General features: G+C 34.9%; 1 protein-coding gene across 1 annotated transcript; it reads left to right on the top strand.

Moving 5' to 3' along the window:
• Positions 1 to 1509: 1509 nt before the first annotated feature.
• Positions 1510 to 14385, top strand: LOC143632451 (homeobox-DDT domain protein RLT1-like). Its single transcript, XM_077100969.1, has 19 exons — positions 1510 to 1797; positions 1910 to 2407; positions 2892 to 2965; positions 3207 to 3488; positions 3908 to 3991; positions 4070 to 4234; positions 4600 to 4822; positions 5603 to 5709; positions 5792 to 5878; positions 6901 to 7053; positions 7140 to 7298; positions 7980 to 8189; positions 8735 to 9122; positions 9694 to 9878; positions 9978 to 10430; positions 11465 to 11974; positions 12580 to 12684; positions 12766 to 13026; positions 13755 to 14385. Exons 1-19 carry the CDS (start codon positions 1662 to 1664, stop codon positions 14382 to 14384), a joined length of 4710 nt encoding a protein of 1569 aa, XP_076957084.1. The 5' UTR covers positions 1510 to 1661; the 3' UTR covers position 14385.
• The last annotated feature ends 2097 nt before the right edge of the window (positions 14386 to 16482 follow it).

The following is a 16482-nucleotide window of genomic DNA, read 5'->3' as shown; positions in this document are numbered from 1 at the left end:
ATTCGTTTATTTAACAAACGTACGAACATGAACAAAAGTTCGTATTTATTTAATTAAATGAACGAACATGAATACATGTTTCGTTTGCTCATTTATATTTGTGAGCAAAGTTCATATTTGGATGAAACTTTGGATCAATCATCGACTTAATGTTTTATGTTTCTTTGTTTGTGTTCAATACATTTGTTCGTATGTATTCATTTATCTTTATTTATTGATGATACTTCGATTTTAAATGAACGAATATATACGAACACGAACATGTTTATTTTTAAACAAACAAACATAACATAAATATTTTCCCGATTAAGTGTATGTGTTCTTGTTCATTTACAATTAAATGAACAAACACAAACATGCCCTTCATATTCATCCGGTATGTTTACATGCCTACATACATGATATATTCCGTAATAGTTCAAACCCTAGTAGCAAGCATACATCGGGATTAGCATATAGGCCTAAATATACCATTTATAACACTCTTTATGGGATACTTTATACTATATAACATGTCAAATCAACATTTTATTATTGAATTATATTGGCTAGGTTCTTCTACATCAATATTAATTGATATTGAGGGATCAATTATGTTGTGTCATTAAACCCTTATTAAGAACCATCGTCAATGGGACAACAACAAATATAATTTGATCCAATTATCAATGGTATGCTTTTATACCCTTGTGTCAAGCTGTTTCTGCTAGAAATAATGAAAAAAAATCTAAATCCAATCTATTTGACATTAGATAAAAGGAAATACTAACTTGGCTAAATGGGAATTTAACAATTTTTTACCTATTATTTTAATAGAATATTTAGGTCCATACAAACACACTTACATGTGGGCCTAGTAAGCCCAATTTCTGCAACCGCAAAGGGAAAAACACTTCAACGAACCCGATCTATATCCTTGGAAGATTCCGAAGCAATCTAACAAAGAATTACACCACTTGTACTTTAAAAAAAAACCAGGAACCAGTAAAACTAAAAAACACATGCATGTGGATTTAACTAAAAACCTAACCTAAATATAGACATCTGTCAATACTAACACAAGTACAAAAAATTATAACAAAAACACCCAAAATTCAACTCCTTTTTATATCTCTCAGATAAAAAAAGAAAAACCAAACAATTGAATATTCATCTATCTATCATCATCATCCATCTTACTATTTACAAATCCAAGAAACAACACACAACACAACGTGTTTGTGTCTAATCAGAATTCAATCAATCAATTTCTAATTTTTCATAATTTTGTTAAAGCACAAAACAAACAATATGGAAAGATTAATCATCAGATCAAAGTTGTTCTTTCCTTGTTCCTTTGGAATTGAAGGAAATAATAATATCACATTCACATCATCCTTCATTTCTATTATTATTATTATTATTCCCCCCTCTCTCTCTCTCTCTCTCTCAAGAACAACATCCTTCATTCTCTCTCTACCCCTTTATTTTATTATTATTATTACTATCATCAACCCTAATTGACCCTTTCGATTTACTTAACCAAATTGAAATTCGCTTCTGGGTTTTCTTTGATTGAGGATAACGATTGGTGGGTCGGAATCGTTATGTTGAAATTCGTCCTGGAACCCTAGTTTTTGGGGGTGTGATATTCTAGGGTTTGCTCGATTTGCAGCCGTTCAATGGAGACGGGTTCTGAAGGGGAAAGCAATCGGAACGTTAACGATCATAATAACGCTCAATCGGATGGATCTAAGAAGCCTAAACGCCAGATGAAGACCCCTTTTCAACTCAATATGCTTGAAAAGACCTATGCTTGTATGTGTTTTCTTAATTTAATTGTTGTTGGTAATTTGTTGGATTGACGGAGCTAGTTGATGTTAAAGATTAGATTTTTGAGAAATTTTATGTGATTGATATTGTTTTGCAGCTGATATGTATCCGTCTGAGGCGGTAAGAGCACAGCTTTCAGAGTCTTTAGGGTTAACGGATCGACAACTGCAAATGTGGTTTTGTCACCGGCGGTTAAAAGATAAAAAGGAAGGAACTTTAAAGACGCCTGGTGGGGATCGTAAGGAGTTGATAAAACCGGTTAAACAAGAGTTTATTATGGTTGACCGTGGCGGTGTTGGTGTTGGTGGTGGTGGGAGTGAGTATGGTTCGCGGTCGAGGTCGAGGTCGCATCGTGAGTCATGGGCAAGGTCAAGGTCAAGGTCAAGGTCCAGGTCAGGGTCGGATTTGGATTCTAGTGAGTTCAATGAACCGTTGGTGCATAGCAGGGCTTATGAGTTGACTCAAGAGAGGATGATGCTAAGAAGGATAATTGAGTGTGTTGAAGCTCAATTGGGGGAACCTTTAAGAGATGATGGACCAGCTCTTGGAACCGAGTTTGATGAACTGCCTCCGGGTGCATTTGGGACACCTATAGGTACCTTTTGTATCTGATAACAATGATATAATATGCATCTGTGAGTAATTGGAGTATGTGAGCATATAATCTTTTCATATGTATTTTTCTTACTTGATGGAATGAAACAAACTTTTTATATGTTGTGGTTTTTTATTTACCCGATTAAATGCATTATAGCTTAAATGCCTAATGCTTAAAGATCCAGCATAGCCAAAAAATAAACCTTTAGAATTGAATATAGTTTTGTGGGCAATTCTTTAATTAAATCTTTATGTATTAGTAGTATATTTATTATTATTATTATTATTCATATTTATTTATCACTGAGATATCTATTACACAATTTTGTTATTGTGAATGATGGCTTCTCTTTTATATCCCATATCATATTTGACGTTTTAGACATTTGGATTATTTTCTTTTTTCTTGGTTTTTTACTTAATATTTATTGGCAATCGTACGAATATTTATATATTTTTGTTTGGTGTTGCTTGTTTTGCAGCGGTGAAGAAGTCTCACGGTCAAAATAGTAGGCGTTCTTATGAAGGAAATTTATTTGAGCATCTGCCAATGAAAGTTAGCCCTCTACTTTTACTAAAATTCATTTATTATATATATATATATATATATATATATGCATAATTGCATATATATATCCATTGTTTTGTCATTTTCAGTGTATTGTGATATTAACTTAACTTGATAAAAGGCAACCTTCTACACTTAATAACAAAGAATGGGAAATATTTCTGACATCTTTTTGATCGAACAATATTCTTGGTGGCTACCTTTTTTATAATTTTTTGAATATTTATAGGATGACATGGCTAATCTTCAAGACGATGGTGCTCATAGTATAAAACATGAGCCATATGGAGCAGTTTCTCGGTTATATGATTCACCTGTTAGTTACCCAAGTGACCAAAGATTAGTCCTTCATAATGGTCTACCACTACCGACTTATGGTGCATCGGGGCATTCAAAGGGTGTCAGTTTATCGACGCATAGAAGGGAAATGGGACATTTTTCTTCACCTATGCATGATAATGACTTCATTCAACCCAATGAAGAAGTTATGCAAATGTGGAGAAAACGCAAGGTATACTTATCAATCACTCTTGACATTAGGGGCCGACCTGAGAGCTCGATTAGGCTCAAGCTCGGCTCGTTCAACTTACAAGAGTTCAGGCTCGGCTTGTATTATCTGTTAATTAGCTTATATAGATTTAGAGTTATATGATTTGATTATTATTTTTATATAAATTTATATTTAACATGTTAAAAACCTATATAAATAATAGGGGATTGTTTAGTCTTGCGAGCAAGCTTGAGCTCTATAAGTGAAGCTCGGGCTATTTTATTAAACAAGCTTATTTCTAGACTCGAGCTCGGTTAAGATTGGTTCCATTCTAGCCTTTAGTGAGCCGTCTTGAGTAGCTCATGAGCAGTGGCTCGGCTCGTTAGCACCCCCAGTTTGCATATGTAACATTGTGTTTTAATTTGTGGTTACACTTGCAGAGTGAAGATGGTGGAAGGGATGGTCCATCCGAAAAGAGGATGATGATGAAAGAGCTTGAAAAAAAAGATATGTTGAGGAAAAAGGTATAAGCTTTTTTAAACTAATTTTATTCTCAGGTCTTATTGTAAAGTTTATATCATTGTGCTTTTTTCTTATATTAGAAAGAAGAACAAATGAAAAGGGATATGGAGAGACAAGACCGTGAGAGACGGAAGGAAGAAGAAAGACTTTTACGGGAAAGACAAAGACTAGAAGAAAAATTCCAGCGTGAAGAAAGACGTGAAAGCGAACGCAGAGAAAAGTTTTTGCAAAAGGAATCTTTAAAGGTAATGATTTACCATTTTACTCCTGTAGTTAGGGTTGTTCAACAAGCTTGTGACTCGCTCGATAAACACTTGTTCGAAGTCGGACCGTTTGTAAACGAGCCAAGCCCGAGCCAAGGTAAGCTCAGTAGCTGGCTTCTTGTCTCGCTCGCCGGCTTGTTTAAATTAAAGCTCAAATTCTAAACCTCAAGTTATACATTATCTGCATGTTAAAAATAAAATTAGGTTTTTTTTTTAAAATAAATGTGCTGCTCCACGAGTCGGGCCCAGATTTTTACTGGCTTAGCTCAAGGTCAACATTTCCGCTTTATCTGTAGTCGGTGTTTTGAGTTTTGACTCTTTCAAATATATGTTTGACCTTGGCAAAGGCGGAGAGGCTAAGACAAAAAGAAGAGATTCGACGAGAAAAAGAAGCAATAAAAATGAAGGCTGCTATTGAGAAGGCAGCAGCACGGAAAATTGCTAAAGAATCTATGGAACTAATTGAAGATGAACGCTTAGAGTTGTTGGAATTAGCTGCATCTCATGAAGGGTTGACTTCAATAGTTTCACTTGACTATGAAACCTTGCAAAATCTTGATGCCTTTCGAGGTAGTTACCACTTTATTGCCCATTATTCACCAGGCCTCGCAGATTGGGTGGGCCAGGCAGGGTAACGGTCAGAACGGGTTCGGGTCAGAACAAGTCTTTTTAATATTGGCCACTTTGGTTTGGTTTGGTTTGGAACATTTCTGGCAAAATACTTACGGGCCAGGCAAGGTAACGGGTTGACCATGTTCGGGTCATGATGGGTTCGTGTCAGAACTTGTTTTTTTTCTTTTTACAAAATGGTCATTTTGGTTTGGGTCAGAACGGTTTTGACAACACAAATTACGGGCCGGCAAGTTAACGGGGCAGGAGGAGTCTTTTTAAAAAGGTAGTCTTTGGTTCGGGTCAGAAACAGTTTTGACAAAAGTTCTTACGGGTCGAGTCGAACAGGGTAGCGGGTTTTTAAAAAAATGTCTTTTTGGATCGGGACAAAAGTGGTTTCGACAAAAATACTTACGGGTAAATGGGCTGCTTTATAAATTGGAATGCCAACAGTATTACAATCTCCATGATAAAACCTTACTTTTCTGAATTGGAATAGAAATTGAAATTAAAACAGATAATGGAAAGACATTTGTTTAAAATGGAAAACCAAAATTTAAGTAAACTTAAACGAAACAATATTATTCATCGTTATACTTTATTGATTGCATTGCTTTTGTAACAAGATTTATCTATTTTAGATATTAGTGATATGCATTTTGTGTAACCTTTACATAACAGGCTTATACTTTATTGATTGTGTTATTCATTGTTTACTTATATGAGTTACATTATTGTCAGATCGTTTATGTGTGTTCCCACCCAAATCCGTTCAAGTGCGGTTTAAAAACCCGTTTTCAGTTCATCCATGGATCGATTCAGAAGAAAACGTTGGAAATCTTTTCATGGTAGTTTTTTTTTGCCTCTCTTTGCCATTTCACTATTCGTTTTCTTTTTATTAATCGATTCAGAATAACCTTTACTTAACAGGCTTGGAGATTTGGTATGACGTTTGCCGACATTCTCGAGATTTGGCCGTTTACCCTTGATGAGTTTATTCAAGCTCTTCATGATTATGTGAGTTTCACACAAAATTTAGGGGTGTGCATGAAACCGAAATAAACCCAGCCCAAAACCATCGCTTTGGTTTATGTTTTTTTAAAAACTGAATTTCTGGTTTGGTTTCGGTTTTGCATGTACCGAAATGAACTATAAGACTGGAACCGACATTGATAACTTGAATAACTGACAGAACCAAACCTAGCCCAAAACTGACGGTTTGGTTTTATGGTTTTTTGAAAAACTGAATTTCCGGTTAGGTTTCGGTCTTCACATGTACTGAAATCTGAAACACACCGTAAAACCGGAGCCAACTTTTGTATAAGTCAAAGTAAATGCCATAACCGAACTAACCGAAAACAGACAGTTTGGTTTTGTTTTTCAAAAACTGAATTTTCGGTTCGGTTTCCATTATGCATGTACCAAATACCAAAACGAACCGTAAAACTGGAACCGACTTTTATATACCTGAAAAAACTGACATAACCGAACCCAACCTAAACTCGATGGTTTAGTTTTATGTATATTTCAATTTCTTATGCGCTTTCAGTTTTGCATGTTTCGAAAACCGAAAAGCTGAAAGAACTGTAAAAACCAAACCGACATCTATAATCCAACTGAACTGATAAAAAAAGAAAAAATGACTTTTGTTGTGGATTTTATGGGTTATAATTATTTTTTTTTATATTTAATGGTGTAGCCCAAAATTTTATGGCCAAATATGTAGTGATCAATAAATGATTAACTACAACAAATTTAGGCTCAAAGTTTCAGGCTCAAATTCATTATTCTGGACCTTTTTTCTTTGGCCCAAAAAGTTTAAGCCCAACTGGTAAAACTGAAACCGAACCGATCCTGCTGTGAAAATCGAAACTGAACTGTTTCGAGAACCCAGAAACTGAATTTTTGGTTTTTGTACGGTTTGAGCTCTAAATCGACGACCCATTCACACCCTACAAAAATCTTTGTTTTTTTTTCATTTCATTTCAAAGACCCATTTAACAACTTTCTTGTCACTTGTTATTATATATATATATCAGGATTCAAGATTATTAGGGGAGGTTCACATTGCTCTCCTGAAGCTGATAATAAAAGATATTGAAGATGTTGCAAGGACACCTTCTGGTGGGCCGGGCACTAATCAATACACTGTTGGTAATCCCGAGGGTGGTCACCCTCAAATTGTCGAAGGGGTAATTATTTTTTTCTCAAGATATTTGTTTACAATTGTCTTTAATATTATATATTGATGAATGTTTTGTCTTTTCTTTTGATATAGGCGTATATGTGGGGCTTTGACATACGCAACTGGCTTAAACATCTAAACCCATTAACGTGGCCTGAAATACTTAGACAGTTTGCGTTATCTGCTGGTTTTGGGCCCCTGTTGAAAAAAGATAAAGTTAAACATTCGGGCTTATTGCCTGAAAATGATGAGGTGCGTATCATGCTCCTTTTTTTTTTCTTTTTTAATAAATTGTTGTTTGTGGTCTTATGAGTGAATTTAGAGGTGGCAAGCTTCAACCCAATTAGGGGTGTGAATGAGCCGAGCCTGAGCTCGTCTAGGCTCAAGCGCAGCTCATTTAACTTATGACAACTCAAGCTCGATCCGGTTTATTATTTGTTAATTTGTTTGTATGCATTGATAATTTTTGTATATGCTTTAATTATATATTGTATATATAACATAATATATATTATTTAGACATTTTTTTTATCAAAATTTTATATATAATAATATTTATTATATAAGTATCTATTTAATATATGAAATAAAAATTATATAAATAATATGCTTGTTTAAGCTTGGCTCGATTCGTACTTTTAGCGAGCAATCTCCGGTAGCTCACAAGCAGCTTGAAACGTTTACACGTCTACTTACAACCTTTTATTCAAATCAGTTTATTATGTTAATAGTGTATTATTTTAGTCATTTATTTTGTGTTTGTGTTTGCTTTTTCGAATTGATTTTCTGTTTGCGGTTTAAAGTCTTTGTAATTGTTTTTAGGGTCTAGTTGTTATTTGTGGGTCCAATAGTCATTGCTGATAATCACTTTCATATACGACTTGCTGCAGTTTAAGGTTAGCCTGCGTATTTATCTGGTGTGTGTTTGTGCAGGGTAAAAGTTGTGAGGATGTAATCACCATGCTCCGGAATGGTTCGGCTGCTGAGAATGCAGCCGCACTGATGCAAGAAAAAGGGACCCACCTTCAAAAGAAGTCAAGACATCGTATGACTCCCGGGACACTCAAATTCGCTGCTTATCATGTTCTTTGTCTCGAGGGTAGCAAGGGCCTAAACGTTTTGGAACTTGCCGAAAAGATTCAGGTTGTTAAATTAAGATTGCATTTTGATGTTTCTTTTGTTTATGAATAATATATCTTGACCACTCTATTTTAACAAAGATTGAATTTTGACTTCTATTTTTCCATGAAGATTGCCTTTTGATTTTGATGTTTATTTTGTTATGGAATAATATATTTTGAACACTCCTTTTGAACAAAGGTTGTATTTTGACATCTCTCTTTTCCAGAAAGATTGCATTTTGATGTCTTTTTTGTTACGAACGATATATTTTGATACCTCTCTTTTTTCCAGAAAGATTGCATTTTGATAGTTTCTTTTGTTATGAATAATGCATTTTGACCGTTTGTTTAAAACAACAAAGACTGTATTTTGACTTCTCTTTTTCCATAAAGATTGCATTTTTTATGTTTCTTTTGTTGTGAAGAGTATTTCTTGACCACTATTTTTAAACCAAGATTGTATTTTGACTTCTACATATACCACTTTACTTTAACAAAGATTGTATTTTTGACTTCTCGTTATCCCTGAAGATTACCTTTTGACTGTTCTTTCTCTAACTTTTGAAGAAAACGGGGCTTCGTGATCTTACAACAAGCAAGACACCAGATGCTTCAATCTCGGTTGCATTATCAAGGGACCAAATGTTGTTTGAAAGAATAGCTCCTTCCACTTATTGTGTTCGACCCCCTTATAGGAAGGATCCTGCTACTGCTGACGAAGTAATTTCATCGGCTAAAGAGAAGATACGTACTTATGCGAGCGGGATCTTATCTGGGGTCAATGTTGAGGATGTTGAGAAAGATGATGATTATGAATCTGAGGTTGTTGAGGGTCAAGAAATTGATGGTTTCGGTACTCCTATTATCAAAGATGCCGACTTTTACAATGAAGGTGCTAAAACATCCGTCTGTGTTGACGTTGATGTTGGTATAAAAATAGAGTTTGAAAATGCTGGTGAGTTTTTAATATAGATCTCCTGCCTTAAACATGTGGTTTTTATTTTATAAGCAATGAGCAGGGGTGTAAAACAGCCGAGCCTGAACTCAACTCTTTTAACATACTCGAGCTTGAGCTTGGTCCGCGAGTAGATTTTCAAGCTCGAGCTTGAGTATTTATTGTTTATTAATTAATTTGTATACATTTATAAGGATTTTGTATACATTTATAGTATATATTTAGTAAATTAAATAAAATTTGAGTATTTATTGTTTATTAATTAATTTGTATACATTTATAAGGATTTTGTATACATTTATATGTGTATATATTTAGTATATTAAATAAAATTTATATAAATATTAGGTTTCTTTAGGCTCACGAGCCAGCTCGATGAGTGAAGCTCATGCTCGGCTCGTTTATTGAACAAGCGTATTTTAGGGTCGAGCTCATTTAAGCTCAGCTTGATTTGAGCTTATGTTTTTTCAACCTAAACAGCGAGCTGACCTGTTTCACATATACAACCTTAGCCTTATATTTATTTGAGGTTATTTGTTTGATTTAAATTAGCTTATATTTTCTTTTCAAGGTGTCGGGCTGAGTAATATTAATCAAGAGAGTACCGCGATGGATGAAAGAAAATTAGGAGATCTGTGGGTTCAAGGGCTTACAGAAGGGGAATATTCGGATCTTTGTGTCGAGGACCGTCTCAATGCTCTTGTTGCTTTAATTGGCGTTGTCAATGAAGGAAACACCATTCGTCTTGTTCTTGAGGTAGTAAATTAGTAATTTAAAATCATAAATTTTCAAACTTTTTTAGTACATTATTTTAAAGTTTTATTCAACTATTTTTATTCTTTAAACCCTTTACAGGATCGGTTAGATGCTGCAACGTTTGCCAGAAAGCAAATGTGGAGCGAATCACAACTCGATAAAAAAAGTTTAAAAGAAGAATTCACAACCAAAATTCAAGATTATTCTTTTGTTGCAACTACAGAAGGCAGTCATAGCTCGTTAATTCCATCAACTGATAATCAAATTGACCAGAATCTACAAATGGGCCAAAATGGTTCAGGGGGCCTGACAAATGGTCAAATTTTAAATAACGGAAATAATACGACTGAAAGGTCACGTTTACAGTTGAAAGCTTATATTGGTCACAAAGCAGAGGAAATGTATGTTTACAGATCGTTGCCTTTGGGCCAAGATAGAAGGCGCAATCGGTATTGGCAGTTTGTGGCGTCTAACTCCAGGCTTGATCCCGGGTCGGGCCGGATATTTGTTGAATTGCAACATGGTTGTTGGAGGCTAATCGATTCAGAAGAGGTAAACTTGATAAATTGTGTTTATTATGTTTTTATTTAGATGTGAAAATACAATGTATAAGCAATAATCCTTTTATTTTGAGAGATTCATTTCACAAATTACTAAAGAATGGGTTGATTTGGGTTAGGGTTGTAAACGAGCCGAGCCAAGCCATGGTACCATGGCTCGGCTCGGCTTGTTCATCTTAATGTTAAAAGCTCGGGCCAGCTTGTTGGTTGTCAAGCCGAACTCATTACTGTTAAACGTGCCAAACGAGAACTTTTAGTATTAAAAGAATTTTCAATGTTCTTATTTTTAATCTTTTTCATTAAAAGATGTCAAATGGGTAAAGTTAAATGAGTTGAAATTCATCCAAAAGTGTATATTTAACGTTTACAATCTCTGATTCACTTTATGTAAACAATTAGATTAGTATTGTACTAGTATGTACTTTGTTATCATATCTAACACATCACTGGGCTGTAAACGAGCTGAGACGAGCTGGCTCGTTTATCTTAACAAGCTGAAATGTTTAGCTCAAACCAGCTCATGGCATGTGGAGCCAGCTATGTTTTTTTTAATTAACTTTATATTTTTAGACACATTGTTATAATATAAAAAGAAAAAAAAATTAACATACTATAATGCATAATTAATAAACCGCATAATTTATAGTTAAAACAAAGTAAATTTTGGTTGTAATTTTAAATATTAAAATTTGTGCTTTAAGTTCAACAAGTCGACAAGGCTAAACGAGCGAGCCAACAAGCTGTGCTTACCCTGGCTCAGGCTCGGCTTGTTTACAAATCAACCCGGCTCGGCTCGCTTACAAATGAGCGATTTTGAGCAAGCCACAAGTCGTGAGTTTTTTGAACAGCCTGGTACTTTAATCGTTCTTAAGTTATGTAAAAGTAATATATAGTTACCAAAACTTTCTAAAGACTGTTAACGCAGAGGTAACTTTTATTTAAAAATTCCCAAAAAAGTGTTTATAATTGTTGTTTAAATTATAAATATAAACCCCATTTTAACTATTATTGTTATATTAAATGCAGGGATTTGATGCTCTTTTGTCATCATTGGATACACGTGGAGTCCGGGAATCTCACTTATACATAATGCTGCAAAAAATAGAATCTTCATTCAAAGAAAACGTCAGAAGAAATTCAAACAATAAGCATGCTTCAACTTCCGATTCAACCGACTCATCAACTTTCAAGATCGAGTTCACAAGGAACGAGTTGGAGAAAGAAAACGCTATAAAACGGTATCAAGATTTAGAAAAGTGGATGTGGAAGGAATGCTTATATTCATCAAATTTGTCGGCTAAGGCACATGGTAAACAATCGTGCACCCCGCTACAGGGGATTTGTGATTCATGTCACGGGTGCTATTGCTATGAGAAGGCTGTTTGCCCCCGATGCTATGGATTGTTCAGCACGTTTGGTGGCAAATTATGTTATCCTGAATTAGATGTTCAAGATAATTTTCGTGAAGCTAACGACTGGGATATCACCCATCTGATTAGAATTCGACTGATCAAATCTTTATTAACGATCTTGGAGGTAAGATTTATATTCGTGTTCTTAATATATTTTTAATCGCCATTTTGTTATTTGTGTTTATATCTTTTTAATATATTTTTAATCCGAGCTTGATTAAGCTCGAGCACGGCTCATGAGTAGCTTTCAAGCTCCAGCTAGGCTTGTTTTTTTAATTATTGGCCTTACATAATTAAAATTTGAATATATAACCTTTACTTAATTATTTTTATCATAATTTTTTATGCAAAGTAATTGTTTTATAAATTCATATTTAATATATTAAATAAAAGTTATATAAATGTTTGGCTTGCTTATTGTATTATTGTAATTAATTTATATCATAGTATAATGTATAATAATACTATGATAGTATTTATTTTATATTTATTTATATCATAGTGTTATATATAATAATAATAATTATTATTATTATGTAAATATATATTTAGTATATTAAATAATGATTATATAAATATTGAGCTTGTTTAGGCTTGCAGTAAACGAAGCCTGAGCTCTGCTTGTTTAAGCTTGGCTCTATTTGAGCTTTTAGCGAGCTGATCTCAACTAGCTCACATGCGCTTTATGATTTGACTTTTGTTTTGACAAATTTTATGGAAACGACACAGGCTTGCGTCCCATGTGAGGCCCTGCAATCTTCTTGGACCGAGAACAGTCGGAACTCTTGGGGTTCAAAGTTGCATGATTCATCGTCTCCTGCGGATCTTTTACAGGTACAACTCAAGAGAACAGTTTTTATATTTAAAAAAATGCTGTTTTTGTAATATAACGTGGGTAAAATCTGGTGGTTGCAGGTTCTTACGCAGTTTGAGAGTGTCATAAAACGAGACTATTTGTCTTTAGAGTTTGAGACTACTGAGGAACTGCTTGGGACTGCTGGCTTATCGGGCCGGGTGGGGTCGAGTGCGGGGCCAGTTCCGGTACTTCCATGGATACCACAAACAACAGCTGCTGTGAGTCTCAGGCTTTTGGAGCTTGATGGTTTAATTTCTTACACACCTGAACAGAAAGCTGAGCTGAAGATGGTACACGAAGCAAACGATCATGTGGTCGAGGTATACTCGAAATGTTTTATATCAAAGGGTGATGACGCCACCCTTAAAAGTGTACACTAGCCTACCTGTCATGTTATATGTGTCATATGAGGTTATATGGCCCCGTATGTCTCTTCAAACGACAGAACTGCCACATTCTCACATGTCATGCAGGCTGTATAAAGCAAACTTTTACATCATACTACCCGTATAGCATCTGACACAACACACCACTGTCACATCAGTCGGTTTTAGTAAGTTACACGAGCCCATATAATACCTTATGCTGGCTCGTATGAACATTTTCACCATATCATACGGGTCATTTGGGGTTGGTGCATATGATTTTATGACGGGTTGTTTAAAGCAAACTTTTACATCATACAGCTTGTATGACGGCCCGTATAAGTGTATCACACCTTATGTGGCTTTGTATGAACATTTTGGCTGTATCATGCGGGTTGTTTGTGGTCATAGAGACCGTGTGATTTGGCAAAAAAGTCATATGGGCCGTATGACTTCTGGTACAACACACCGTCACATTAGTCAGTTTCAGCAAGTTATACGAGCCCATTACAACTACTCTTATAACACTTTACACAGGCTCGTATGACTTGTCAGTGGTGTATGCAGAGTATGCTAGCATATGGCTCTGCACTTATCATATTCTTCACGGTTTTTTGAATGAACCGGTTCAGGTTAATTAACTTCCAGACATTAATCTAGTCTTTTAACTTGTTTCTCCACAGAAAGCTCCATTAAAGTTCACATTTTTAAAGAACATTGGGAAAACCGTGAACACAGACCACAACAAACCTATGAAACCACCACATAGTGGTGATGGTGGACGTAGTCGTGGTGGTGTGCAGTTGCAGAAACGGACGGCAGGCTTATCAGTCTTCGGCGATAGACAAAACCTCAAAGCCGAAGCCACAACGAGTGAAGTTATTAAACCTCAAGCACATGAAACGGGCCCATTAACCGTTGGGAAAAGAATAATTGAAAAGGCTCAAGAAGACGAGTCCGTTAGGAACTTTAATGTTGAAGAATGGATTCATGAACCCGTTGACAAAATGGAGACCGACAACCCAAATTTCCATTTCCATGTTAGCGAAGAAGAAACGAGTGAATCTGATGATGACGATGATGATGGCGAGGGATATCAAGTTGGGTATGAAATGGAAAACGGAGAAAGTTCAGGGTATGGACTTGCAAATAACGAAAGTAGATGGGGTGAAATGGAAATTAGTGATGAGGAGGGGTTTGAAAATGTTGGAGAAGATGATGAGATTATGAATGATGATTATGTTGATGGAAGGAATTTTAAGGTTGAAGATTCGGATTCAGATTCTTTTGGTTCGGGTGAATATAGCGATTGAAGCCTCGAAACATGACGAATATTAATATCAATTTTGGAGGGTAGATGATGCTTAGAAATTTTTTTTTTCAGTTTTTATACTGCATTATAACTTGTAGTTGTGTTGTTTATCATAATCATGTAGGAAACTAAATAACAAAAAACAAAAAAGAATTTTACTTGTGTTACGGGTCAAGGAGTTTTCGTTAATGGGTCTAATAAACGGGTCGAGTAAAAAGATTTAGACGAATTTAAGCGACCCAGTTAAGATGATTTTTGCTTTCATGATGGGGTTTGTTGTGAAATATGATAAACTAATTCTTTGATCAATATCTCAACTAGCAGGTTCTTAAACTGAATCCTACTTGTATATGCATTTAGTTTACTAGTGGTCTACTTTTGCCCTATGCAGCTGATAATTAGTTACTTACCTTAACATTTTTAATGGTGTCTGGATTAAATAGTTTCACATTATAATGTTGAATGATAATGATTCTTGAATTTGTGCCTAAATTTCAAGAACGTCCAAAACTCTATTTTTGTAGGTAATGTTTGGTCTAAATTTCTATACTGGTACTTCTAGACCAGTGCATACCATAACGTTGGTTGGCCTATATACGGGAGTGCCTTATCGTCGGCTATTATGTTCATCTGTTAACCCTGTTGTTGATCGTCTTGTGACAGGTTGCAAGGGCATAGACAACACACTATACGGCCGTGTTTAAGCAAAACATATGCCTCTATATACCTGTATAATGTCAACTCACCAGGGGTTCATGTAACTTGGGTGGTTTGTATATTCAAAAGTTTTTCTTTTTTCTTTTTTTTGAAAAATCGTAAAATATCATTTCAGTGGAGAGAATTCCACTTTCGTCCATATAAATAAAATTTCTAGAAATATCTCCTATAAACATGTCTTTGACGACATGTTTAATGGGAAACGCATCTTGAAGACTTGTTTGGCCTCAGCGTGTCTTTCACAGCCCATTTGGCCTCCAAATGTGTCTTTTACGACGTGTTTGCCCTCATGACATGTTTGGCCTCAGCGCGTCTTTCACGGCCCATTTGACCTCCAAATGTGTCTTTCACGACGTGTTTGATGGGCAAAAGCGTCTTGAAGACATATTTGGCTTCTGCGCGTCTTTCACGACCTATTTGGCATCCAAATGCGCCTCACGACATGTTTAGTGGGCAAACATGTCTTGACGACATGTTTTGCTCAACGCGTCTTTCAGGACCCATTTGGCCTCCAGATGCGTCTTCCACAACTGGCCTGCTATTTGTTATGTTTTTGTTGTTTTTTTTTCTAATGTTATATTATTATAATTAATTTTATTCATATTTGGTTTTTCTTTTATAAATTTTAATATGTAAAGTTACATAGTTTAGAATATGCCGTTGAGACCTGCTTATTTTCATTTACTGTTGACCTTTATTTTATTTAAAATCGAGTCATGCCAAATTTATATCGAAATGTTCAATAAATGTTTAATAAAATTTGACGAGACGTTTTTAGTAAAATTTATGGCAACACGTAGATAAAATTAAACGCGTCTCAAATATATACTTGAAACTTTATAAAATTTTATACATTAAAAGTTAATAAAGAAAAACAAAATATGAGTAAAATTAATTATAATAATATAATATTAAAAAAAACAATTAAGAGGCCAACATGCCATGAAAGATATGTTCGGACTTTGGAGGTCAAACAAGTCGTGAAAGACTCGTTTGGAGGCTTAACATGTCGTGAAAGATGTGTTGAGGTCAGACGTGTTTGCTTATAGGGGACACTTCCGAAAACTTTAATTTTTGTGAAAAAAAGTGGAATCTTTTTCAATAAAAGGAAATTTTAAGAATTTATCTTTTTTCTTTTCCTATGTGTTGAGCCATCTTGAAATTGTGCTCAAATGTTAAGAATCTCTAAGAGCATTCCCAACCTATCCCCATCCTCATCTCTATAATTACCCTAAAAAGCACAACATTTCTCTCTACTATTTAAATAAATAATATTTTTTTTATACTTTTATCATTGCAGTTTCTCTCTTCACCCTATAATTTACAAAAATATTACTACCTTTTCCTCAAATTTATAAAATATCATTACATTTTCTCTCTCC

Source organism: Bidens hawaiensis, unplaced genomic scaffold, assembly GCF_021521415.1.
Source record: "Bidens hawaiensis isolate Kalapana, Puna unplaced genomic scaffold, B.hawaiensis_p1.1 tig00006390_1, whole genome shotgun sequence".
NCBI classification, from domain to species: Eukaryota; Viridiplantae; Streptophyta; class Magnoliopsida; order Asterales; family Asteraceae; genus Bidens; species Bidens hawaiensis.
The sequence above is the reverse complement of the archived record's forward strand: the minus strand, read 5'-3'. Positions and strand labels throughout refer to the sequence as shown.

Excerpts from the sequence above, each read along its gene's own strand:
- LOC143632451 (XM_077100969.1), top strand. The coding sequence starts at position 1,662 with ATGGAGACGGGTTCTGAAGGGGAAAGCAATCGGAACGTTAACGATCAT. Across the intron at positions 1,798-1,909 it reads GCTTGAAAAGACCTATGCTT|CTGATATGTATCCGTCTGAG; the intron begins GTATGTGTTTTC and ends ATTGTTTTGCAG. Across the intron at positions 9,123-9,693 it reads AATAGAGTTTGAAAATGCTG|GTGTCGGGCTGAGTAATATT; the intron begins GTGAGTTTTTAA and ends TTTCTTTTCAAG.